Source organism: Monodon monoceros, unplaced genomic scaffold (genome assembly GCF_005190385.1).
Source record: "Monodon monoceros isolate NGI ecotype Baffin Bay Population unplaced genomic scaffold, NGI_Narwhal_1 Super_Scaffold_22, whole genome shotgun sequence".
Classification (NCBI taxonomy): Eukaryota; Metazoa; Chordata; class Mammalia; order Artiodactyla; family Monodontidae; genus Monodon; species Monodon monoceros.
The window spans coordinates 100,127,998-100,155,548 of NW_021703779.1; the positions used below are offsets into that span (position 1 = coordinate 100,127,998).

Below are 27,551 nucleotides of genomic sequence, written 5' to 3' on the forward strand. Positions count from 1 at the left end.
CCGGGCGGGCGGCGGGGGGGCTGGCGGCGCGGGGGGGTGGCGGACCGCGGGCCCCCTGTCTGTTTCCTTGAAGGTTGCAGGAGGATCCTCCAGCCGGAGTCAGCGGGGCTCCATCCGAGAACAACATAATGGTTTGGAACGCGGTCATTTTTGGGTGAGTCTGCGTTCCGGGTGGCGGCGAGGGCTAGGGACGCGTGTGCCCTCCGGGACCGGCCCGGTGCGGAGGCGGGGGCAGAGGGAGAGTGTTTGGGGCTGGCTGGGCCTAGGCGCCTCCCCGGAGCCTGTGCCTCGATTAGCTCGGTTCCCGCTGCGAGGGGAACCATTTGGGGTACTAAGGGGGGCGGGGCGGGGAGTGGTGGCGCTTCGGCGCGGCGGCCTGCCCGGGATTTCTGAGCCCCAGACCTCTGCTGGTAGTGGTTTTGCGACCCGGGAAGCGGTGGTTTACCAGCGGCGGAGCGAGCAGGGCTCGTAATAGCCATCTCCTCAGATGAATCGGGGAGAGGGGAGCCCCGAAGCGGGAACTGATTGGTTTTTCTCTGTGTTGCAGGCCTGAAGGGACCCCGTTTGAGGATGGTAAGAGAGTTTCTTTACCCACCTTTCAGGAGCCTGATCATCTGGGGAAAGGGTTCCCAGTCATCCTGGAAGTGTCTCCTACTTAGGAACCCGCTTCTCCCTAGCCTCTGCCTACTAAAGGCTTGAGTGGAATCCAATCTGTGGCAGGTTGTTCTGGCTATTGTCCGCTTGACTAGAACTGCATCTTTTTTATTGCTTCTTAAAAAAAAATCTGGGTAAGGCAGTAAAAGGAGCATCATACCACTGATGTTAAGGGTCTGTGAGGTTTGGGCTGTGATCCTGCTAAATTCAGCCCCCCATCAAGATACTGAGTAAGTGTCAACCCAACCACTTGCTGATAGGCTCAGAGACCCCAGGGACCATTTGATTCAGAATTCTTCACAAGGGCGGGAACTGTGTTCAGCAGGTGCTTAATGTGTGTTTGTTGGATGTTGAATGGATGCAAGAATCCCTTGCACACAATTGTCTGGTTTCTACCGTCTGGCATTGAGTGCCTGTCAGCCTCACTGCTTTAAGATGGTCTTTAATGGCACCTTTAATAGCCAGTTTGAGCATAATGTTTCTGATTTTTAAATGAGTTTTCAGTATGTGCTTTTATCAAGACTTGATGGTCAGTAATCTCAAAGCAATTTCACAGTTGAGGGGAGCCTTAATGTACTGTCTTGACCAGTGTCCAACCTACTTCAAGGTACTACGTGTACTTACAGGTACCTGATTTTTAATGGGTTTAGGTTTGACCTTTAAAAACACACGTTAGTTGCTTTTTAAGGATTTTTTAAAGCTTCCTATTTTGAGATAATTATAGGTTCATGTGCAGTTGTAATAAATAATATTACAGAGAGACCTTGTATACCCTTCACCTGCGCCCCTGCCCCTTTGGTAACAAGTCATCTTGAATGACTATGCACAACCAGGAAATTAACATTGATGTAGTTTTAGTGCATTCAGTTGTGTGTGTGTGTATGTGTGTGTGTTTGTGTGTATGTAGTTAATTGTTTTTGAAAGCTTAATACATTTAAAAAGATGATTAGAAGTATTTTAACTACTAATCGACATCTTTAATATCTTGAGGTATTTTTAAAAAGAAAAGGATCTTTCTGTTATTTTTTTCTCAGTGACTTACCTTCCTTTGGTCACGTAGCATTTGAGAGATATTGTACACATATGCACACACATATGCACATAACTCAGTTTGAAGGCGGGAACAAAAACATTTCTGCAAACTACTAAGTACAAACTTATGTTGCCAAGTCAGTTTGCTTTTTGATGCTACCAACCACAAGATGTTGTGTGGTAGGTCAATATTAACCAATTCTATGATTTGTCTCAAACACTCACATTTCCCTAGAAGACTGTAGACAGTAGCCTAAATACTTGTAGTTTCCTCTCTACCTTCACCCACTGGGTGGATATCACTGCTCTTCAGTGCTGCAATAAAAAGAAATGACAGCAGGGGAGTGTGATCCTCAAGCCATGCTATTGATACTGTGGTGCAGTAAATCATTTGAACTGATCCTGATCTGTAGCAAGAGCTAGCTAAGCTTAATTTTCCTCTACTAGATTGGTGCTAGTTCTTCATACTTAAGTTTTATGTGCAGATTAGCTGTGTATTTGCTTTAGCTCCAGCAGGCTTTGTTTTCATTGGCTTCTTTTTTCCTCCTGATTTTACTCAGACTGCTTTACGCTGAGCACAGCTTTATTACTAGTACACCACTTTGCTGGGGTTGGCAACTTAAATATTTCAAGGGTGCTTCTCTCGTTTTAAGTGGTATGAGTTGAAAAGGTACTTGTGGAATCCATTATCTACCTGGACCTTCCCCCTTGACATTACTGGCTCTTTTTTTGATGATGTGTATCTCCACCCTGACATTGCTGAAAGGAATTACTCAGGCTAAATGACAGTACCCTTTTCTCATTCATTCTTTTGAGCAGTCTGCTATCCATGGATGCTTTCTCAGGTGTCTAGAACACTGACCAAGTTTACAAGAAATTTTTTGACCATTTAAAAATACCTGTTATTTACAGTTAGGGAATTTACTGGAAAGGCCCAATTAGGGACAAGTGGCATAGTTGATTTTGCTGTTGCCAATGTGTTATATAAATCAACAGCTCCAAAGCTACTTTTGCTGCTTCCTTGTAAACCACTTGTAGTGGAGGTTTCTGGAACAGCCAGACCCTAGTTAAAGAGATGAAATTTTAAGAAAAGGAACTCTTAAAGGTATTTGATTTAACTTTACACACTTGAAGGTAAGAGGACTATGTTCCCAAGAGCTTACACTACCAAACAAAACATTGGGGGGAAATACTTCCTCATAAAATATCTTGGTATGTATGCTGAATACGAAGGTTAAGGAACAATGTATCCTCCATCACATCATCTGAAAATTGTTAATAGACACAGTAAGATACCAGTACTTGATTTTCATAATAGACATATTCTTAAGAATTTGGTGTCTTTTAAAAAAAATGAATCAAAGTCCACTAGGGGTGTTCTTAAGGTAAATAAATCCTATGATGAAGAGTATTTAGGTATTATCTTAAAAATCAGACTTTTTTCAGTCATCCAAAAAGAATTTTTTAAGTACATGTACTTTGCTTTCTCCTCAGGGGTCACAAACTGGTGGCTAAATGGCAGAAAACACCTACAGAGGTGCTTTCTTTGGCCAATACAATATTTTCAAAAAATTGGATTTGTGACAGGCAGAACATACACTCTCTGCTTTAACCATATCACTCCCTATTGCCATACACCAGCCATTTAACTCATTTATATAATTTTCCTGGTCCCTATACATAGATGGATTAATTTATACTTTCCTTACAATGTTGTGACCTCCTCAGGAAGATAAAAAAATCAGTACAGATTTTATACAACAATGGTGAGGCTTAAGTTTCCACTTATTTTAAAGCCTAGCCTTCTAAATATTCAGAGGACAAGCTCTAGTCTCGATTGCGTAGTATTAATTCTCAGATTTTAAATTTCCTTAACATTTGTTTTGGATCTCAGAAATTGGATTGAGAGTTGTACTAAAGAGGTTCTCATTGTTTAAGGTGGCTAAAAGTATGAAATATCCCTTTAAATGTGTGCTTTGAGTAAGATTTAGGTACGTCCTAATTTATATTCACATTGAATATAAATTATCTTGGTTTCACTTCTCAAGATATTAAATGAGCTGTTCTTAAAGACTTGATTAACTTCTTTGGTAGCTAGGTAACCACCTTGTTGAACTTTTAGGCAAGCATTAGGCAGAAAGTTCAGGTCAATGGTTTTGTGAGCCATCAGCATATGTACTCAACTTGCTTTCACTGTGATTGATGTAGGTCAGAAAGAAAGTACTATTTAATATTTGAATTCATTAATTGTATTTTTCTTACTGATAGTGAAGTTCGGATTTTGGGGTTTTGCCTCCTTCAGCTGGGTCTAGAGAGATGAAACTGTAGAATTATTGTAACTAAAATATTTATGAAGCACTTATTTTGTGTCACTGTGCATCTTTCCCTCATTTAAACCTCACAACAATGTTATGTAGCAGGTACTATTATTAACCCTATTTTACAGATGAGGAACTTGAGGTTTACTCAAGTTGAGCAGTTTCCCCAAAGGTTTCATAACTAGCAAGTAGCAAAGCAAGGATTTGAACCCAGATCTGTCTGACTGCAAAGCTTCTGCTCTGCCCCACTGCACTCCACTGTTTCCATCTACGCCTGCCTTCTGTGTGACTTTACCACCTTTAGGTATCATATTTAATGATGGTTTTAATTTAAAGTACCTGGGAGCTCTGCATGCTATTAAATCTGCCCAATTTTAGAGCAGTTTTTTTAGAGCAATTTCTTGATGATAAATCTCTAAGCTATAATTTAAGCGGGTATCAACACTGAGCCAAATGTGTTTATACTTGAGATACATAAGGAAGCTCAGAGTTTTGAACTAACACTCATTCCCACTTTCTCTTGCGTATTGTAATATCAATAGAACTGAAAAGAAAGAACTATGCTTTCTTCCTCAAAAATAGGAAGAGTTATGACCAGGTGGTGATAAAGGTGAAGTGTGTTCTGATGGACTATAGCATGTTTATCCATTCCAAAATATTTTGCTTTTTGTCCTTAGTTATAATACATAGTAACTTCAGATCTGACTTTCAAGTTTAGGGAGTAACTATAGTTGGGGAATATAATATGTCTCCATATGTTGCATTTTAAAATTTTTATATATTTATTTATTTATATTTGGCTGCGTTGGGTTTTTGTGGCTGCACAGGCTTTCTCTAGTTGCGGCGAGCGGGGGTTACTCTTCGTTGCAGTGCGCGGGCTTCTCATTGCGGTGGCTTCTCTTGTTGCAGAGCACGGGCTCTAGGCGCGTGGGCTTCATTAGTTGTGGCACGCGGGCTTGAGTAGTTGTGGCTCGCGGGCTCTAGAGCACAGGCTCAGTAGTTTGTGGCACACGGGCTTAGTTGCTCCGTGGCATGTGGGATCCTCCCGGACCGGGGCACGTACCCGTGCCCCCTGCATCGGCAGGCAGACTCTCAACCACTGCGCCAGCAGGGAAGCCCTATAGTCTTTTTTTCTTAAGTGGAAAGGAGGAATGGAAGCAAGGAGGAAATAAATTGCTAACTCGAAGGAACCAGTAACAAATTATACTCTATCTGAAGTGTGGTCTATTGTATTAGAATAAGTAATTTATTAAATGGACCAGAGTAATATAGTGGAACGTGCATCACCTTAGATAATAACTGATTCCTTAAGATTACTTGAAGAAATTTCAGTCAGGAAAAAACAATTGCCCAATTGTTTTCTTGAATTTATTAAACCCAATTAAAAATAACATTTTGAAGAAAATAATCTCCCCAAATCACAACATCCAACAATTCTTTTTTGGTGGGGGGCGGGGGCGCGCTGTGGGGCATGCGGGATCTTAGTTCCCCGGCCAGGGATCGAACCAGTGTCCCCTGCAGTAGAAGCGCAGAGTCCTAAACACTGGACCGCCAGGGAAGTCCCCAGCAATTCTTCAATGAGATCCAGTTTGTCCATTTCTTATAAATAAGTCTGTTAACTTAGTATACTTTAGGGCCTCCTGCTACCTTAGTTGACACACATTCAAGAAAAATAATTTGTTTCAATAGTAGCGTAAACAAACATCATTAGAAAGAAATTTACTGGAGACATGAATGCAATCTAATATGATTTTTTAATTATTTCTGCCATTAATTCCTACCATTGTGTGAATAATTGAGTTGGTTTTATAGTGAAGTAGCTTGTGAGTCATACTTAAGGGTTTTAAAGAGGGACTGTGAAGTTTTTTCTGGCTTACATTCAATTATGTTTTCATTATAGAGTTGCTATTACATGAAGAGGAGCCAGTGAACACTTTTCTTATTTCCTGCTGTTTTAAAAATAATTTGATTACTGATTTGTATTTCTAGCATTGGTTTTTGAACTTTGTGCTCTCATTCTTTCTAGTGCATTTAAAAATCACCATTTAAGATGACAGCTGATTAAAATTGGCCTTTATTAAGGTCTTTCAGTCTTCTCAAGGAGGAAGGCCACGTTTGGGCTCTAGTTGCTTGTCATTTTAAGGATGTCTTCAAAATGTACAGTGGCTAAAGTTATCCTGCAGGCAGTAATTTTGAGTTTAAAATGGCTGTATTTAAGTTTGGGGGAGAATAATGGAAAAACAGAAAACAAATCACCTTTGAGTGATGGTTCTTACAGTGTCTGTCCATTTTTAGGGCAATCCCTGGAGCTGTATCTCTTGCCTGGTCTCTTTCCTCTCTACTCTATATCTTTGCATTATTTCATATAATATTTGAAAAAAGAAGTCATGTAGTATTAAAAACAAAGTACTACCGAACAAAGTGATAAGTAGGTTTTCTTAACCCTTTCTTTTCTAATTACAGGAACCTTTAAGCTTACAATAGAATTCACTGAAGAATATCCGAATAAGCCACCTACGGTTAGATTTGTCTCTAAGATGTTTCATCCAAATGGCAAGTATCACTTTTAATACAGTATTTCAAACTACTACACTGTTTATTTGGGAGGTATTCCACATTTCCTATTTGTCTGTAGCACCTGAGTATTTGTCTAGGCATCTTGCTGTTTCCTGAAAGCTGAACTTGTTCATGGTGGTCTGTTGCTGTCTTGGTCTGTGGTCCTAGAACTGAAGCAAGTGAAGGGACATTGCCTTTGCTTGGAATCTGAGAGCCTCCTGGTTTTGATGATTTTATCATTTACTTACTAAACAAAAATAAGGATGTTCTTGAGGTTTCCTTTTAATGTAAGGCCAGATTGGGGTAGTTTTGTGTTGTGATTATTTTCACTAGCATTTAGAGCAATAGTTTTCAGCTTTGGATGCAGATCAGAATTAGCGTGGGACATTTAAAAGCCATGGATGTCCCGGCCCCACTCCAGACCCACTGAATATCAGATTCTGTGGTTGAGTCCAGGTATACGGTATGTTGGAAAAGTGCCACAGGTGATTCTAACTTACTATTTTGCTCTTTTATTTTTTTTTCTAGTAGTAAGCCTAGAACAAGTCGCCTTTTATTCAGGTTAATAACGTATTTTCCAGGGTATCAGATATTTTTGTCTTCATACCAAAATGAAACCTTGTGAACTCTCAGCTATCTTGGTTATTTCAGATAGGAGATAAAGTTTAAAAATTTAGTGGAGTGAATTTCCCATAAGTCTATCAATGATGAGGAACCCTCTTAAAACTTGTGCGTGGTTTCCTGGATAACAGGGCAGTCTTTTCAGAATAACAAGCATTAGGTATCTTCCAGTTTTATACTGATTATGTTTGACATTCTCTGATCATCCTGTTTCACTAGTAGTGATTATGGCACTTCTTTTAGGAAGGTAACTAAGAAGCAGCTAAGTAATCTTTTTTAAACCTCAAAAGCAAAGTATTCTTGACTGTATTTGTCTTGACGATGATATTAAAACCTTAATGGTTTTGTTATGTTTAACATAACCTACTTCTATGCTCTTAGTCTATGCAGATGGTAGTATATGTCTGGACATACTTCAGAACCGTTGGAGTCCAACATATGATGTGTCTTCCATTTTAACATCCATACAGGTGAATTTTCCTTAATGTGACTATGGCCTTTGATATGTTTATATTAGCAATTGTTTTTGAAAGTCATAAGTAAGAAGTAGGTAAGACCTAACCCACCAGAAAACATATATGTTTGCCTAGCTACTAGCAGATTAATGTAACTGTACATTATTATGCTAAGAGAGCAAATTTAGCTGCTACCTAGGACAATCCGAGTGTGTTGAATATACATATTGGGTTGGCCAGAAAGTTCGTTCAGGTTTTGCATAAGATGGTACGAAAAACCTGAACAAAGTTTTTGGCCAACCATATGTATATGTATATTTGCATTGAGGAACTGACTTTTTACAAATTGTCTCTATAGTCTCTTTTGGATGAACCCAATCCCAATAGTCCAGCAAACAGCCAGGCTGCTCAGCTGTACCAGGAGAACAAGCGGGAGTATGAAAAACGTGTTTCTGCGATAGTAGAACAGAGCTGGCGTGACTGTTGACCCGGGTGCAGGAAAAGAAGCAGCTGGTCATAAGAAAAATATATATTGATGTGTTTGTCACCTTCCTATTAATCAGTGTCATTACATTTACTTTATTAAAAGCAAAATAGCTGTTGTGCTGTTTCCATCTTCCCTTGCCAGGCTTTTCCTACCCCTTCTACCCTCTCCTTAAACATCAGAAAACACCCTCTATGAGATCAAATGTACTGTACCTGGGTTACGTGCAAAAAGTCACTAATGCTTAATTAATTCCTTTTCTGTTGTATCTCATTTCCAGTTTTATGGCAGTATTGTGTTACTGTACTTTACACTAAGCTTTTAAAATGAAGAATGGTTTTACAAGTGGTGCTTATGCATAGCTTGATGACCAGAATGTTATTTTTAACAGAATGATTACTGAAGCGTTTCACCCTGGCTGGTCCTTCACTTTTGTTGGATTTAGAAGTGAATTTTTGGAATATGGCCTATAGGAAACAGGGAAACAAATCCACATAAACATTCATTTTGAGAGAGCAATGGAAGCTAAAAAGGCTATGGTACTAATATCAAACTAACATGAGTTGTGTTTTGTACTGGTAGGAAGGAGAATGTTAAAGGGCTCAGCCAAAGGAGTGCAGCATAGTAACTGACACTTCCTCTCCTTGCAAGGTGTTCAATGGACACACCCAAGCTAAGATTCAGAATACTGAAGTCTTCTGGATTTTCACTTTCTAAAGAGGTGTGGGAGCAGAGGAATGGAAACAATCATTAGTTTTTAAGCTAGGGAAGGTTGGAGATCCTTTAATCCTTTTAAAGGAGCAGTGCTACCCTAGATGAACAAATTTATAATCATTGTTTTTTTAGAGTTTTAATTAACCCAAGGAAGGGAACATGTCTGTGGTAAACTATTTTCCACTCAAATCCTCTGTTAATGCTGCATGCTTTAGTTTCTTCCTCCCTTTCAGTATTATAAGAACCTTAAAGTCAATGTCTGTAATCTTTCTTTGGATATTTATACTTTTAGATTGACAGTACCTTTAAGTAGCAGTGTGGGACAAAGCTTGTAAATGTTTTGTCTGATGTTCCATTGTCACCTTTTGTGCATTTATCACTCTTCTGAATTCAACTTTGCACAAGTAACCCATGTAAAAAATGTACATTTTTCAAAACTTGTAAATAAAAATAACCTTAAAATTTTGTAGTCAAGGTATAATTATATTTTAGCTCAGTATGAACTTTTAGTATGAATTTATTGGACTCTCATATCTACTCATTCCCCCCCTTAAAATAAAAATTATGGTAAAAGCAAAAATACAGATTCTGGGAGAGGGAGAAGAGTAGATACTGCTGGAGAGGACGTATTTTCTTTTCAGTCATAAGTATTTAATGCTTTTTTAAAACGTGCTAACAGAATGTAAATCTATTAGGTAAAACAAAGTTACTTCAGCACATATTACAGTCAATCGAGGGAACGAAATTGTGGTAAGGGGGGAGAAGTAACCTGGAGATTTACCAGCATCCTCAGAGACCAAGATCTAACTTGTTGATCCTGACATTCCACCTCTTAAAAAAGCCCTAGCTTAACAAACTAAATAATAAAATGGTATTTTAAGTCTCATGTAAAGCTTGGGAGTACAGGTATCCTCAATGTTACCTTGTTTAAACAAAACTCTGCTTTCTTCTGAGGAGCAATCTATCTCATTTTAGAGACAAGGACAGTGACTGTGGAAACTCACTTCTTGGGGAGGGGGGGTGGGCGCTAATTGAAATTAAGTCCTTGTGGTGTATGTACCCATACATCCTCTAAGACACGGCACTTAAAGGAGCCTCAACATGAGGGAGCTCATCCTACACTGAACACATGGACTGGTTAGTTTCACCTAGAAGCAACATCCTTAAATGCACTTACTTTCTCTTTAAGTCCATTTCTACTTCAAAGTAGAATGACATTAAATTGGTCTTTATTTGGCAGATTAGTTTTACATAAATTTCTTCATCCTACTGTGGCTGGATATCTTTTTTTTTTGTTCTTTTTTTTTTTTTTTTTTTTTTTTTTGCCACACTGTGCAGCTTGTGGGATCTTAGTTCCCCGACCAGGGACTGAACCCGGGTCCACGGCAGTGAAAGCACTGAGTCTTAACCACTGGACCTCCAGGGAAGTCCTGTGGCTGGGTATCTTAAATGTTGACACTGTTACTTATACTTGAAAAAATTAAGGTGAGATTGGGAATGTGCAAGTTTAATATTTTTTTTTTGTACACCTCCTGAGAAACACTATTCCCAATCGCTTTCATGGGATAATCCTTTTAAAATCTTACAACGGCGTCAACAAGCTGACCTCCCAAAGCATCATATCCATGGTCAGAGGCACCACAAATCATTCATTTCAAAGTTTAATGCTAATTTGCCTTTTTTCTTTACAGTTTTTTTAAACAAATGCCACAGGCTGCCTGCATACAATAATTTATAACAACAATAAACCAGATTTGTGAGGTCCCCTTTTAAATGGCAGAATTGAACTTGAACCTTCAATTCTGCACCTGCTGGTGTGGCAAAGAGGGTATGATGAAGAACCAAAGCTGTAATTAAAGTCCTTTCTTTAGGACCGATCTCCAGCTTCAGGAGTTACTCATAGCACAGTGAATGCACCGTATACTATTTTAAAAAGAATCCCAACAGAATGCAGGAAATTTCTATTCATTTTCTAATCAAAGGGGAGGGGGAAAATCTAAACAACAGGTCTGTGAGCCTCAAAGCTATAAATATAACTGAAAGCAGAGTTAGTTCCTCAGTATAATATATTTAAGTGACTCAAATAAAAAAAACTGCTCACGTACCTGCGCAGGTTTTATAGCAAGGTTACTGGGTTAAAACGACTGCCATCTCAAAGAAAGGGAAAATACAAGAACCAACAAAAAGGGGACAAAACACAACAGCAGGGTTGTCAGCAGCTCATTTTTGCCAAACCCATTTCTCAACATTCTTTATTCTCAAGCAAGAGTTAAATGACTTCACCCTAATTCCACATCTATACCAAGGCAGATCTAAGAAGTTAGGAAATCTGGACTCTTCAATCGAGAACCAAATATACACTTGGCACCATTATTTCAGAGCTTAACTATATTAATATTCTGTTCTATTGAACTTATATAGATAAACCAGATTTGTGTAACACTACCCTACTCCTCCAGCCCCCAAATCATTTTGGGAAGAGAAAAGAAATGTAGAGAAATGAGTTTTCACACTCCTTAATCCCCAAAGCCACTCTTACCCAAGAGAGTTGAAGCCTGGCTTTTCTAACACTAATTGAACCACAGCTTCTCAGAGTTGGCATGAGACTTGTAGGTAAAAAAAAAAAATCCTATAAAATCTATAAACATTTTAGCTTAGTTCCCTTTGCCACTGTTAAAACGTTAAGTGCCAAAATAAAATGCACACCTCATTTCCCTTCCTACCAACATTAGGAAAGGCCATATACTGCAGGACAAAAGAGTTAGTGGAAAGCAAACATCACTTACTGTGTTAATCACTGTAGGTGACTAAAAGTCACAGAGGTCCAGGCATAAAAGTTAATCCCTTTATATTTTTAAAATACTGATTTAACTACAATGGACAGCTTCTTAATGTAAAATATGAATAAGAGGGGAAAGGAAATTGTTCATTGTGGGCCAATTACATGTCAACTTTGGTGCTAAATGTTTTAAGACACTGTAAACAACCTAATTGTTCTAAATATGAAGTCATTGGAAGTGTTTATCAATATCAGTATTTATCTCTGAATACTAACACTTGATTTATCTGAGATACAAAAACAAAATCACGTAAAAGTAAACAGCCTGAGATTTGGTTGCAGCCAGCAGGTTGGTCCCCAGAGAAAACGTGATGGGTGGCTGACTGGCTGTTCGTATCTGCTAAGTCATTATGTTCATCCACATGTGCTCTAAGTGTTGAAATATTTTGTGCAAACGCCACTTCCCTTCTCCAAAGACCCAAAGTGTCGCTACCAGGCTGCTTCCCAGAAACAAGCACACCACCATTTTGATCAACTTCGGCTCCTTTTTATTCAGGAAGCATACACTAATCCTTTTTATACAGTTTTTTTTACATTCCAGAAATAAGCGAAAATAGCAGTTTTAAATATGTTACAAAGTTGGCTTTGGGGGCTAAATAAGCTTTTTGAGAGAGGGACCAGCCAACTAACCTTTTCATCAAAGCACCAATGTATCTTCAGTCTTTTACCAAGCTCCACCACAGCTGTGGCCACCTTGGATGTGCTATACACCCAAATCATGTGAAAGCTATAACGGAGAGTTGCTGCGAGTCTCTCTGCAAGGCACCAAGAACAGACAGTTCCAGCTTCCTTTCTTCAGACTGAATCAAAGTTTTGGGAACTTTTCAATTGCTCTCTTAAGTAGTGCTCTCTCAGCATGAAGACTAGAATTTGTTAACACTCATATATCACAAGATACAGTATATCACTTCCAATATTCTGGAAACCACATGGTAGAAGATATAAATAAATGAACACTAAAATTACTTTAAGAAAGTTTTACATCATTTAGTTGGTAAGGACATTTACACGTACAGCACAGTTTACTAGTAAACATTCTATAACTGGCTTCACATAAAGATGAAAATAGATAATACAAAATGACCTGACATTTTCAGTGAAGTCTGGAATTAAGACTGTAGTTTTATTGTAGTCAATATCAACTTTACATATTGTTGCAAATTGCTGTGCTATGCCCTTTAAAATGGGAATTTCTTTCTCGGGGTGAAATTCCATTTGGATATGTGTTCTTGCTTTGTACAAACTACTAAAATCTGAGGGACACAGCAATATCAAAGACACAAACAGTAACTGCACGATATTATCTGCTGGATTAAGCTAACACAAGTGGACAGAATTCTTCAAGTTCCAGTATCTAATAAAGCACTATATGAAATGAGCAAGGTGAAACATCGTAATGAATATACTCTGCAACCAGAACATGTAGCATTTCTTTAATTCACAAATCTGCCTCATGAGGCATTTACGAAATAAATTAGTAAGGTCTCAATTCGCTTGAGGCATCACAAGCTCGTAATGCCCCACTTGGCCTTCCTGTTTGAGCTGGTCTAGTAAATCCTCCTTCCGTCTTTTTCTGCCTACCACCAGGTACCTATCGTGGCCCACCCCATGAGACTTACTCTTAAGACCATACTTCTGCGCAATCTGATGTATTTGCTTCCGCTCATCATTAGTCAGCTCTGTAGAGAAGGTTAAATCCGTGTGGCTCTCCGAGCGGGCATAGTTTCTGATGATCTGTTCAATATCTCTCTTGGCAATTTTATTTACCCTCTCTACATCAAGACCAAGCCCTTCCCGCTTATGCTGCTCTTTGACAGAGATTGGCTCCCGAATGCCCTCACCAGATTTACCTAAACCACCACCCGTCCAACCCATCTTTCTCAGCAGCTGATTTCCAATGTTATCTTCTTTGATTTGTTGTTTGTAAGCCTCCTCTGCTGAGCGACCCTGAATTTCATTTCTTGAAATCACATCTTCAATAGCTCCTTTCTTCAAGTTGTTGATGACAGTCGGCTGGGTCTTTTTGAGGGTTTTCACAGCTTCCCCAGCAGCTTCGTATTTGACGGTTTTCTTCACTCCAACTGCTTCTGCAATTACTTCACTCTCTAGAATCACCTTGCATTTCCATCGGAGTCCTGTCATTCTTTCATAGACATATTCAACTGTCATTCGATTAAACTGAGCTGTGTCGTTCAGCGTGCACACAGGATTTGAAGAATTCTCATAAACTACGAGATCCTTTATATCTTTCTTCTTCCCAGATCCCCTGGGTGAAGAGCCTGTTTGGCACTGTGAACTTTTGACAGCTGGGTAAGTGGGTTGTGTTTTTTGAAGGATTTTCAAAGCCTCATCGGCAGCTGCATGTTTACTTGTTTTTTTGGTTCCATAACCTTCAGCTAAGCAGTGATCTTGCAAAAACACTCGACAACGCCACGTACGATTTGGCATCATCTCATATTTGTATTCAACAGACATTTTGTTGTATGAGGCAGAATTGTTAAGGATACCAATTGCATCATTTGCATTTTCTGTAAGGATAAAATTGGTCCAGTGTTTGGCAGAAGCATTAAAAATCGGCTGCCCAGAAGCATCTTTAGCCAGCACCACCAGCTCTTCTGGTGGTTTCAGAGCTGGAGGGAATTCATATGAAGGCATGCCAATCTGACACACCACAAGGTCCTCTCCAATCGTGTGCTTGAATTTCCGTCGGACAACCCTAACTTCAATACGTTTCTGCAAGAGTTTTACAGCTAGCTCAGTAGCTCGATCCCTGGAACCATTCTTGCTGCCAGCATAACCTGTAGTTAAGTAGATATTTTGGCATCTAACTTCACAAGCATAACCATCTGTTAGAAGTTTTTTATTTTTGGGGATGTCAGCAGGAGGGATTTCTTTTAAAGGAGCGTATATATATTCAGGATTTGTCTTACATGCCTGAATACAACGAGTTAACATATATGTGTAATTAATTTTATCAGATCCAGAAGTCATCTCTGGGTTAGAAAGGTTCTTCCAGATAGTTGCTGTTAATTTTTCAATGAAATACTGCTTCTCGGCTACCACTGACTCAGGAAACGTCTGTGATGGTGAAGGCTCAGGAGCTGACTGGCAGTTTGCCTGCTGTGATGTGCTGCTGGGGGCAGGGTTCCCACTGTCAATATACATGTTGGCTGTTACAGGCTGGTCTTTTGTGAAAATAAATCCTGATGAATCACAATACTGAGAATTTCCATCTTGTATACTGAAAGAGTCTTGAGTATAATCTTGGTAGATGTCTCTTGGCATGCTGGCAAAATGTGTTTGTTCATTTACCTCTTTTGTTGGAGGGCCATAAGGATCTTCCTGTCTTTCATCTTTTGAACTACTAGCTACAAAATGCACAGGCTCAAAACGAGGTCTCACATGGAATTTGGAACCGGCTTGCTTTTTAGGAGGATTTTGACCTATAGAATGAGTGAAATTTACAATTCATTAAAAAAGGAATATTTCAAAAGAACCAAGCAGGAAAACAGTACCAACCATATTATTTTCGCAAACTATATTGTTGGTACAAGATACTTCCCATCACAAAAACTTCAGGTCATTTAGGTGAAGGTACTCAAATGTCAATGTAAGATTCCAGCATAAGGAGGGATGCTCCCTGTCTTTCCATGTGTAAGGGAAGAGACCTGATAGAAAATATGCCATTGACTCGGGTATGCAGGTCGCCACCATGCATGACTGCTAGATGTTTCTACATCTAATGCGTTAAAGCACAGGTGAAGTGTACCGAGTAAGAGGTTGTTCCACTACGATCTCATACCACCTGTGCTGAAAAGCTCCCTTCTTAAGGATTGCAAACGGAACAGATGGCTCTAATGCAACAGATGATGAGCAGAGGCATTTACAAAGCCTCTCTTTTGTACCAGAAGTGACTGACTCTGTGATGGTGCTTTTACATGGTTGTGACTGAAAAATCAAATTAAAAAAATTGTCAGAAGATCCCAAAGGTTTTCAACTTCAAAATCTTAGTTCTGACCTATTCTGCACAAAAAGGTGTTTGCTATATTTTATTTCTAGAACAGCTGGAAACTAATGATTTATGGAGGATATCAAATTTAAAGCTATGGAAGAACTCTGTTGAGGCTATACCAGACACTAGAGCTTTCTCCCTATAACACTGTTTAGTAGAAAATTGGTCCACGCTGGACCCATCCAAGAGGATTTAGTTACTTAGATGCTCAAATGATCTAGAGTATAAGGTTGTTCTATTTAAAGGGAGGTTCCATGGCACGGACTCCAAGGACAGCATTATAGGGTGAGTTCAGTATTCTTAGTTTTCAGTTCTATTTAGCATCCTAAAAAAAAATGTATAAACTGAAAGTTAAAATTTTACATTTGTGTAAGATCCAAAGTTACCAATGTTATTTAAAATCATATACCACGCTCATATGATTAAAAAAAAAGCCACACTGTTTCTTCAAATCCCACGTTCCAGAAATAAGTATACTCACCATCACATGTTGAGAGGTGACGTTTTTGACCTTTGGAAGGTTTGGACAGCATCAGATCATATGAAGGCATCTCCCCAATATCAATACCTTCAGCCATTTGAAGAATTTTTTCCATCAAGCGTGGGCTGTACCTATTTAAATTAATATAATCTACAGTTAAAACAGATAAGAATGCAGTTTTTGAAAGAGTTTCTAGATGACCCGTCTTATAATTGCTCCCACAGGACTTTACCAACAGAGTGTCTTGGCTATAAAACTGAAGAATCTGCCATAAAATAGTTATGTATCAAATGAGTAATTATGTTACTATCATTAGGAGACATACAAACATAAAAATCAAGAAATTTAGGTGAAGACCTTATCTTTAATTTGAACTAAAAGTATCCATATAAACTCATAATTTTTCTCTATCATATATGTATATTATGTGTAAATAATTACATTAATATATTTACAGAAGTACTAAGAGTGTTAATAAGAGATAGGTTGTGGGACTTCCCTGGTGGCGCAGTGGATAAAGACTCTGCGCTCCCAATGCAGGGGGCCTGGGTTCGATCCCTGCTCAGGGAACTAGATCCCACGTGCATGCCACAACTAAGGAGTCCAAAATTAAGGAGCCCACGTGCTGCAACTAAGGAGTCTGCCTGCTGAAACTAAGACCTGGTGCAACCAAATAAATAAATAAATAATAAGGGATGGACTGTTAACATCCAGATTGTGGTTTCTATCACTTCCCACCAAAAGGAATCAAGAGTCCCGAGAGAAATGGTTGGATCGGATCCAAGTCTGGGGCAAGAAATGTATAAGGTGAACCTGGGAGATATTTTTGTGCCTGGAAACAAGGAAGCTGTCAAAGACCTCAGGGGTTGTGTCAAATGGACTCAGAAGTGAGCCAACTTGAGTATCAGTAAGAATAATCACAGTGGACTGAAACACATCAAATATTTTAAAAATCCATTAGTTCATAATAATACTTACAAACTCATTACTGGTCACCTTTGTAGGGAATCAAAACATTATTCCAAAAACAGGTAATGAAAGCAAGCATTTATCTGGCATTTTCCTGTACAGACTGTACCTCAGAGAATCTAGAGAGTTGATGAGGAAAATCTCTTTTACAGAAACATTCCAGCTAATAAATGAAGGAATGATAGATTACTACCATTTTGCGACCCATAATGCAACAATAAGTGATCATCAATGGCTGCTAAGCTTATCAGATGAAAAGTTGATGGAGAAGAACCTAGAAACAGACCCATACAAATGTGCTCAACTGTCGACAAAGCTGCAAAAGCAATCCAATGGTGGAAGGACAGCCTTTTCATCAAATGGTGCTGGACCAAGTGGGTATCCTTAAGCCAAACAAACAACCTCAACCTAAACCTCACACCTTACACAAAAATTAACTCGAAACGCATCACAGGCTGAAATGTAAAATGTGAAACTAAAAAGCTTTTACAAAAAACACAGGACAAAATCTTCAAGATCTAGGGCTAGGCAAAGAGTTCTTACATGTGACACCAAAAGCATGATCCATTAAAGAAAAAGTTAATAGGGCTTCCCTGGTGGCGCAGTGGTTGAGAGTCCGCCTGCCGATGCATGGGACACGGGTTCGTGCCCCGGTCTGGGAAGATCCCACATGCCGCGGAGCGGCTGGGCCCGTGAGCCATGGCCGCTGAGCCTGCGCGTCCGAGCCTGTGCTCCGCAACGGGAGAGGCCACAGCAGTGAGAGGCCCGCGTATCGCAAAAAAAAAAAAAAAGAAAAGAAAAAGTTAATAAAATGGACCTCACCAAAATTAAAAACTTTTGTTCTCAAAAGACCCCATGAAGAGGATGAAAAGACAAGCTACAGACTGCAAGAAAACATTTGCAAACCACACACTTGACAAAAGATTAGTATCTAGTATAAAGACCTCTCAAAATGCAACAGTAAGATATATACATATATATAATGTGCATATATGTGTATATACACATATATATGTGTACACGTACATATAAATGAACAAAAGATATAAACAGAACATTTCACCAAAGAGGATATACAGATTGCAAATAAGCACACAAAAAGATGTTCAACATCATTAGCCACCAAAGAAATGCAATTTAAAACCACAATGAGATATCACTCCATACCTATCCGAGTGGCTAAAGTGAAAAATGGTGACAATACTAAATGCTGACAAGGATGCAGAAAAACTGGATCACCCGTACACTGCTAGTGGGAATGTAAAATGGTATGGACACTCTGGAAAACAACTTGGAAGTTTCTTATAAAATTAAACATGCAATTACCTCACAATCTTGCAACCGTACTTTTGGGCATTTATCTCAGAGAAATAAAAGCTTATGTTTACACAAAAAACTGTACACAAATGTTCAAAACAGCTTTATTTGTAACAACCCAAAACTGCAATCAGCCCAGATGTCTTTCAACAGGTGGTTAAACTCTGGTACCACATACCCCGTGGTACTCAGCAATAAAAAGGAAAAAACTATTGATACACACAATATTGTGTATGAGTGGGAGGGAGATGGATGTGGTTATAAAAGCGCAACATGAGGGATCCTTGTGGTACTGGAACAGTTCAATATCTTGACTGTGGTAGTGGATATGCAAACCTACATGTGACAAACTATATTGAATTAAACACACACAACACACACACACACACACACACCAGTACTAGTAAAACTGGGGGAATCTGTGTAGAATCAGTGGATTGTAACACGGTCATTATCCTGGTTATGATATAATACAATAACTTAGCAAAATGTTGTCACTGGGGGGAACTGGGTAAAGAGTACAGGGCACTGCTTTGTGTTATTTCCCTACAATTACACGTGAATCTATAATTATTTCAATAAAAATTTCAATTAAAAAAAGCTGGTGGAGAACTTTATAATCTTAATATCACTAAAAATTGGACAACCAGACCTGTGTCCCTGATGTGATGTGACAGGACAAAGGTCTAAAAAGTGTTCTTGCCCACCAAATAATTGAACTCAAACCTCATCAAGCCCCTAACTCCTAGAAACATGTTAAACACCATCACAAGCATACAGCCAGCCAGGGACTTCCCTGGTGGTCCAGTGGGTAAGACTCCATGCTCCCAATGCAGGGGGCCCTAGTCGGGGAACTAGAGCCCGCATGCCACAACTAAAGATCCCACATGCCGCAATGAAGATCCCGCATGCCGCAACTAAGAGCTGGTGCAGCCAAAATAAATAAATATTTAAAAAAATACAGCCAGCCAAATCCATAATGAAGGAAACACTATGCGACAGCCCATTTCTTCATCAAATAAACAGCATGAAATAAAAGGAGAGGGAATGGTTATAGGTTAAAGGAGACAGATCAACCAGATATGCGTGGACCTTGTTTGGACTGTGAATCAAACCAACTGTAAAAAGGTATCCTGAGACAAATGCAGAAAACTAAACACGGACTAGGCATTGGATGATTTTAAGAAATTACTGTTAACTTTGTTGAGTATGAATAATGGTATTATGAAAAATTACCTGGTACAGATATATACTAAAGTATTTGCAGGAGAAATGATGTCAAGATTTTCTTTAATATACTCTAGACTGTCTCCCACAAAAAAACTGGGGGCAAGGTGAAATGAGAAGGGTAGCATGACAGACTTGATAATTGCTGAAGTTGAGTAATGGGCACATGGGTGTCCACTAAACTATTTTTGTGTGTTTGATTTTTCCACAATAAAAAGCTTTAAAACATACAATTTTTAAAAGGACTCCTTTATGAAGTAGATTGGAGCTTGACAGAATATCAATTTCCTGCAGAGAAACAAAACTATGGGCTCATGGGAAGTTTTGGTTATCATGGGGATCTACTCACCCTTCCTACCTTCAGAGCCTTTCCCAGCCTACCAGGGACCACTGGACTGCCAGGGAATTCCCCAAGCAAGTTCTGAAAATGAGTGACTAGCACACCTCTACATGAATAGGTTCTGAACTTGAAGGAGGATAACATTTTCCATTTTCAACACAATAGGTTCCACACCCTTCAGATGTCTTTCCTTGCAAAGCAGAGAAGTGACATGGTGGCCTTCACTGACAGATTACCTGGAAGCCAGCCCAGTTGTAACCCACACTTCCCACTGATAACTGCTGCTGCTAGCACCAGTGTTTAAACACCAAGAGTGATTTTATTTTTATTTACTCTTATCTAAATATCAAAAGACATCGCCTAAAACGTCATACATTGTATATATCACTTTCATTAAGATTTGGGAGTCCAATTTCCAAGGTGATGAAAACAAAAGATTATGAAAGTGAGATGAAGTCTACAAATCTTAAACTGGTATTGCCACTCTTGCTACCAAAATTGGTACTACAACCAACCCACTCACCTTGAATTCCAGTCAAAATTCGCCAGACCTTAAATTATAGTCTGATTCCAAATACGGTATACAACTGTAAATGGCATGGATGCCATACAGTGTTCATGAATGATGCATTTGGGGCCTACTCCACTCATTCACTTTTTCTCTCAGGTTTCTTCCAGCGTTAGTAATGATTATACCTACTTACTGTTCTCTATTCATTACATCTGCCACAAAATTCAACATCACCCATAGGCTATAAAAATAAACCTCTGTGTTAGTTGCCAACACAGTCGTCTTCTCAGCCCTTTATTAGGAAGTCATAATACTGAAGAAGCCCAACCAGCTGAAAAAATAATGGAACAGACCGTATAGTGCCTAACACTTGACTATTCAAAGAACAATGCAAATATTAATCTTTGCATTAATCTTTACTATGAAGACCACTAGGATTTCTGTCTCCAGAGAGTAGCTACCCGGGGATAAAGAAGTGGTTCCACAAATTTGAAATAAGCCAAGGCAGTAAAGCTTTCATTACTCAGTTTTCCGTAGTGTATTTTTTGTTGTTGTTGTAGTGGATTTAAAAGGAACACCTTTACTCCAGAAATTTTAGAGAATCCACCAAGAAAAGCACCTACAAACCCAACCACTGATAACTTCACTAACATTTTGGGGTTTACTTTTTATTCCTTTTTCTATGCTTCCCATACCACGTCCCCCCACCACCCCCAAAAAAACCACTATCAGATCATCTACGTTGATTTGTAATCTGCTGGGGGCGGGTGTTGTTTTTCTTAATTTACTATGTCATAAATTTTCTCTCCATGTCATTACCACATGAGTTTTAATGGCTATATAGTATTCTATCTTACGGTGGGACCATGATGTAAAGTGTCAGTAAGGCAAGTCTAATAGAGTAATTTTAAGATGCATGCATATTATGTAGTTAAGTCTGTTAATTCACCCATTTGGTTGTAAATGCTTAAAAAAGAAAACCAAAAAGCCCCAGCAAGTCTTTAAGGTTTCCAAAGATAGTTTATTATGTTCCAAGCTTTAGGAAATCACAACTGTCCCACCATACCTAGCATACAAAAAGATGATGTCTAATGGACAAAGACATCTGACTTCATGAATCTTACATTCTTGAAAAAAGACACGTGCATATAGGTGTATACTTATGATATACAATGGCACCTGAAATTTAATGAATATTCAGTAATAGATGCTTTCAATTTTTTTAAATTTATTAAACTGCTCTACTAGGTCCAAATAAAAAAGCTGAGGTTTGAAAACTAAGCAAAGATTAGGATTTCCAAGTATAAAATTATTTATGCAAAACTATTCTTAAGACTCCTAACATAGTCAGTGAATAACATAAAACCAAGATTATTGATACATCTTTTGAAAGCTCCCACTCATACTTCATTAGCTGGTGACTGATGCACTCTACCTACTATGTGCGAGGTTAGTTTCACAACATCAGCCCAGCTAGCATCTACCTTCCAAACACCAATCTCAATCAACAAGGAAGAGACAAATAATCAAGGTGGCAAAGCCGATTTCATTTTAGGGTATATTTTCTCTATTAATTAATATCTCATCAAAGGTAATTAGGCCAGGATTCTGTTTCTAATACTACTGATGAAGAATGATTGGAAAACTGAATGCTCCAGTTAACCAAACATTCTGCTTTATTAAATATACATACACTATTGACAATTTTAAGTAAAAACTGCAGAGGTCCCTAGGCATTCATATGAACAATTATGTCAGTGCTGTAGATGTAGTTGATTAGAAGACTGCACTAACTTTTCATTAACCACAAGACAATCTTAGAAATTGCCTACAGAAAACAATCTTGACAGGTTGTTTACTTTTATGAAGCAGACAAGAAAAAGTGAAGAGAAATAATTTCAGCTATTTGGGCTTCCTCATTGCCTAGACTATGAGGGAAAAAATGATCAAAAAGCAGACTGGAAAACATTGCTTTATTTTATCCTATAAGGCAACGGTTCTTATAGTGTAGTCCCTGGATGAGCATTTTCTGATCAACAGTATTATCTGGGAGTTAGTTAGAAATGCAAATTCTGGGGTCCCACCTCACACCTACTGAATCAGAAACTCTGGGAGTGGAGCCCAGCAATGTGTTTTAACAAGCCTAACAGGTGATTCTGATGCTTGCTTAAGTCTGAGAAACATGTTACAGATAGTCAAGAAGATATTCAAACTTGTTCTCTGACAATCGCCACTATAACCAAAAAGAATGAAACATGGTTTGCTTCCCTGCACATTTGAGCTCCTCCTCCTGGCTTGGTCTTATGATCAAGGAGTTTTCAAAGATGTCCTTAACCTAGGAGTTCTTTCAGCCCCAGCTAAATCAGAACACAGAAAGTCCTGCGAGTGGGAAACAAAAGGCAAAGAGTTCCCTTCTTGCTACTGTTTATAATCTGTTCTGTAAGTCAAGGGATGAGCCTTGAACGACAAATTAACAATATTAGAGGAGAATGGGCTGTGTCACCATGTACTCCACAGTTCCCTTGGGAGAAAAGAAGAGTCTTCCGTCACAGAAGAATAGACCAGGAAACAAGAGCTCTGCCAACATCGACATTAACAAGTACTGGAATACAGATTTTACCCACCTGAAGATGACAGCTAATATAAAGCCTGCCTAAAGTGGAAGACTGCACTTGGTCCCTAGCTTCCAAGATTCTTTATTGCCTCTTCCATTTCTCCTATATCTAAGTTATCAGGTACAATGCAAACATTACTCTTCAGTTAAGCTACTGGATAATGTTATAGCAATTCTTGTATTGATTGAATTGACTTAACTACAATGCAACATGACAATACATGTGTTGATATATACTATACACAAATGTGCCTGGGTGAGTGCATACACACAAATGCTCTGGATGCCTGAGCTTTTAACACTATCACTGGCCCGGTTTATGTTTTTAATGCCCTAGTTATGCTCAAGGCTGCTGTTGTTCTCGGGATGAAATCCTGAGAGATAATAATGACTTATGTCCGTTACTTGCTTTCACTCCTGGTCCATCCTTCCCTATAGCAGCTGTGTCTCAGTGCAAAGAACATCGGAAGACTTGGGTCCCAGCCCCAACTATGGGACCTTGGAAAAGTCACTTAACTTCTTGGCTTCCGTTGATTTAGCTGTAAAAATGAGACACCACTCAATTTCTAAGGTTGTTGTATTAAATGAGATACATAAATGTTTTAAGTATTTTGTACATTACAAAGCTGTATTCATCTGTTCATGCCACACATGTTTACTGAGCAGCTATTATGAAGAAGGCACTCTTCTAGGCACTGAGGATAAAGGTGTGAACAAGAAAGCAAAAACCCTTTCCCCAAAGGAGCTCACATTCTTGTGGGAAGGTAAGATTTATCATTAACACAAAGGATGGTTATTCTCCTCACCTATAACTTTTTTTTTTAAGGATTCAGATTCCCCATGGCCTTCTGTGATATTAAGGAGATCTATGATTACAGGATAAAGGTACCTTTTCTACTGCCAGAATAATATTGTTAAGTGAAGGTCAATTAGATTTATCTGACTTGATTAATTACTGAGGCTTCCCCAGTTGTAACCAGTTCCTCCAGTGAAATAATCATTATCTCTGGAGGCAGAAATTACACTAACCTAGAGTAGAAAAAAACACATTTGTGTTATGAAAGCAAAACAAAGTATCACGCTGGATGCTACGTTCAACAACTAAGCACTAACAGTAGACAATCCTATTTATCTATATCTGTTACAGTCATTCCTGGAACTGAACTGGCTGAAATTGATCTGATCATTTTCCAGAATTTCTTTTCCTTCCTAATAAAAAAATTCACCGTGAGGCAAGAGTGTCAAAAAAAGAAGCCTCTTAGTCTATCAAAGGAATGATTAGTCTAGTATAGGGCCTGTTTGAGGGTTCTGTATGACAGTGGTCCAAGTAGTCTGTTGAGAAAAAAAAAAATGCGTTGGAACCATACCGCAGTCTCCATTGAATGCAAAGAGCTTTCAAAGAGGCCTGTTCAGAACACAGACCAGGTTCTAGGAAAGGCGGGTAGGGGACTCATACCTAAAACCTCACCCAGAGGCCAAATGTTAATCCTTCTGAACACAATGAAGGGGAAATGAGGGCAATCCTTTTTTACAGCAGATATATCCATTTCTTTGTTTGCATCCATACACATTATGCGCAAATCTACAAGAAGGCGGGCCCTGCGGCTGAGAGACCTCATACAAACCGCCTCCCCAGGAGAAGACAGTACAACCCAGCTGAGGGGCTGGTGTTGTTTAATTTAACGGGGATGGAAAGGGAGGCCAGTCAGGAGGAGACTAGAATTAGAACCAAAGAGTCCCCCTCCCCTCCCCCCACAGACCCTCAAAGCCCCGACTGTTGAATATCCTTTGCGGATACCGCATCCCTGGAAGGTCCTACGCAGGTCCGAGGTTCTGCTATTCGTCATTTCCCACGCCCTCCAAAAACACCATCACAATGACCACCTCTCAATAATCCTCTCCCAGGCGCTTCTTTATCTCCATCCCTGGTCCTGGAGGGGCCGTTCCCGCGATCCCCGCACCCTTCTAGCTGTTATGTCATCCCCTGCCACCTAGCTCGGCCAACCCCCCCAGGCCAACAGTGAGCCCTCTGGAGTCCTCCAGCACCTCCAAATCTCCAGTCTCTAAGCCCTCATCCATACCCGTCCCCCCGTCCCTATCCCAACCCTCATCGCCGATTCCCCCCCAACCCGGGTCCCTAACTCGACCCTCACACCTTCCTCACCTGCAGCCCAGGAAAACGTGGTTGGTCCAGGCAGCGGAGAGCGCGAGGAGCTGGTCTAGGGCAGCCCCGGGATAGCTGTGCAGGTGCCGACAGATGAAGCTGCGCCGCAGAGCCCACTGCCAGTCACTTTCGTGGCTATAGCGCCACTGCTCCAGCACTGGCTCGGGCGGGGGCGGCGGGAGGGGCGGCAGCGGCGGCGGCGGGAGGGGGGGCAGCGGCGGCGGCGACAGGAAGTCGCCCCCCAACAGCAGACGTCCGCCAGCCATCTTCTCCGCCCCCAAGCAGGGACCCCAGGGATGAAGCCGACTCGCTACCAGGAGAGAGCGGGAACGGGGGTCGGTGGGAGGGGCCGGGTGAGGAGGGGCGCGCCGAGGCGCGAAGACCAACTCTCAGGGGACTGGAGTGTGTGCGTGACGGGCGATCGCTGAAAAGGCGAGCACCAGCTCGCGTCCCGGCAACCCGGGAGCACGCCCGTTGCACTCCTCCAACTCGTGGAGGAGCAGGAGGAGGGCACCCGCCGCAATCACACGCGCGCCGGGGAGGCCGAGCCAGGCCCCGCGCTCCGCACCTCCGGCTACCCGCAGACTCACGCACTGCACTGGGAAGGAAAAAAAAAAAAAAGACACCAGCACGCTTTGCTCCCCTTCCTCTAGTCTACCTACCCGCGTGCAGCCCCGAGGTTGTGAAGCCAGTGCGCTTGCGCCGCGGCTGTTCCCTAACTTCGAAATCCCGTCACTGAGTCTCGCGCGACGTACGTTTTTTTCCCTTTCCTGACGACTACGGGCCTTTGACGCACTGTGATAACAAGCGGGGGGCGGGGCTCCAGGAAGGGGATTTTTGCAAGGTTCTCTGAGGCTTGGGAACCTTTTTCCGTTAAGTCCCTGGAAGGCTCCCACAGGTGATTCTTGGCAGAAGTAGCTCGCCTGATGCTTTTCCCTGGGTTTCTGACAGTGGGACCGTGTACTTTGGGAGGGACTTGGGTTTGAAATGTATTTTACCCTTTTTATTTTTTAAATGTCAGCTCTCCGAGGCGCCTTTTCTTCAGAGGATTAGCTTTGTGTTTTACTGTGAAGTAGTACTAAAAACGAAATACTTAGAAAATCATCCACAGCGCCACTTCTCTAGTCAACCACTTTTATCATCCATACTGCATCCCAATTGTTGACAAGCATCGTGTTTACACAGTAGTGATCACGATTTCAAATAATTCTGTATTAACTGTATCAATTTAAAACGTGCAGAATATTACAAAATGCAAAAGAAGCCCCCAAAAGAGGGTTAAAAGCTGCACAGCAGCAAATGGCTCAATCACTCTGTAGGCAAACGTTATTACTAGACGCGCGGTTCTGCTCCAGCCCAGTCCCTCAATCCCTGTCTGCCAATCTGTGCTATGGAAGTAGTTAATGAGTGTCTGTCAGCGGGAATTTACACAGCACCTACTGTGTGCTCAGTATAGTCAATACAAAGGAAAAAGAAACTGGGTTTTCTCTGTTGTCCTGGAACTGATTACAATGTTAGTGGGGAGAAAGTCCTGCACAGAACTCAGTGTCCCACGGCAGCAGGGCCGTTGGATGAGGTAGCTTTGACCCACTGTCCCCTTTTGTTTAACGATGTATTTCTCATTATGTGACACATTTATGTGTAGGGGTGTGTTGGACTGGGAAGAGCAAATTACAGCATTGTTCACACTGTTTCATAATGATCTATTTCCATGCCTGTCTCTCCCATTACACAGGGAGTGCTGTCTTTGACTCTGATAGGCATTCATGTTTATTGAAATAATGACAGTCTTTGAACCATCAGATCAAAGAACATGATACTAGAAAGGAAGCGTAGAGACCATAAACTCAAATCATCATTGCATGAGTGAGAAAAATAAGGCCAGAGAGGTGTAATGATAGCTGAAGACTGTAGAGACCATTCCCGGCAACGCTGAGATCAGAATCTAGGTCACCTGACTCATCATCCAGTGCTCCCCCAGTCACTTGCCATTGCATTGCTCTGTGTTTTCTTTCTTTGCAGTGTGTACCACCTTCTGAACTTTAAAAAAATTTGACTCCTCCCCACCCCCTGCGACAGCCCCATGAGAACAAGGAACTCATCTGTCTTGCTTTTAGCACCTATACCTGGCTCCTGTAGGAACTCCACAGGTATTTGTTGAATTAAATGAATGATTGAATGAATGAAGGCTCTTTCTGTTGTCCCAAATTCATGAAATTCATTTTCTTGGGGCCTACATTTTA

The 27,551-nt window shown here is 40.3% G+C and overlaps 2 protein-coding genes across 2 annotated transcripts in view; one reads left to right on the forward strand and one right to left on the reverse strand.

Annotated features, from left to right (window-relative positions):
* UBE2A (ubiquitin conjugating enzyme E2 A) overlaps nt 1-9,299 on the forward strand; it is a 10,021-nt gene extending 722 nt beyond the window's left edge. The window contains exons 2-6 of the mRNA XM_029241270.1: nt 74-154; nt 548-573; nt 6,468-6,557; nt 7,563-7,651; nt 7,995-9,299. Of these exons, the coding sequence (XP_029097103.1) occupies nt 74-154; nt 548-573; nt 6,468-6,557; nt 7,563-7,651; nt 7,995-8,123 (415 nt within the window). The 3' untranslated portion in view covers nt 8,124-9,299. The remainder of the gene's footprint in view (nt 1-73; nt 155-547; nt 574-6,467; nt 6,558-7,562; nt 7,652-7,994) is intronic.
* A 2,845-nt stretch (nt 9,300-12,144) lies between these two features.
* NKRF (NFKB repressing factor) lies at nt 12,145-25,456 on the reverse strand. The gene is made up of 3 exons (XM_029241269.1): nt 25,309-25,456; nt 16,167-16,297; nt 12,145-15,116 (listed from the first exon to the last, which is right to left on the reverse strand). The coding sequence occupies exons 2-3, from the start codon at nt 16,279-16,281 to the stop codon at nt 13,159-13,161; spliced, it is 2,073 nt and encodes a 690-aa protein (XP_029097102.1). The 5' UTR covers nt 16,282-16,297; nt 25,309-25,456; the 3' UTR covers nt 12,145-13,158.
* Nucleotides 25,457-27,551: the final 2,095 nt, after the last annotated feature.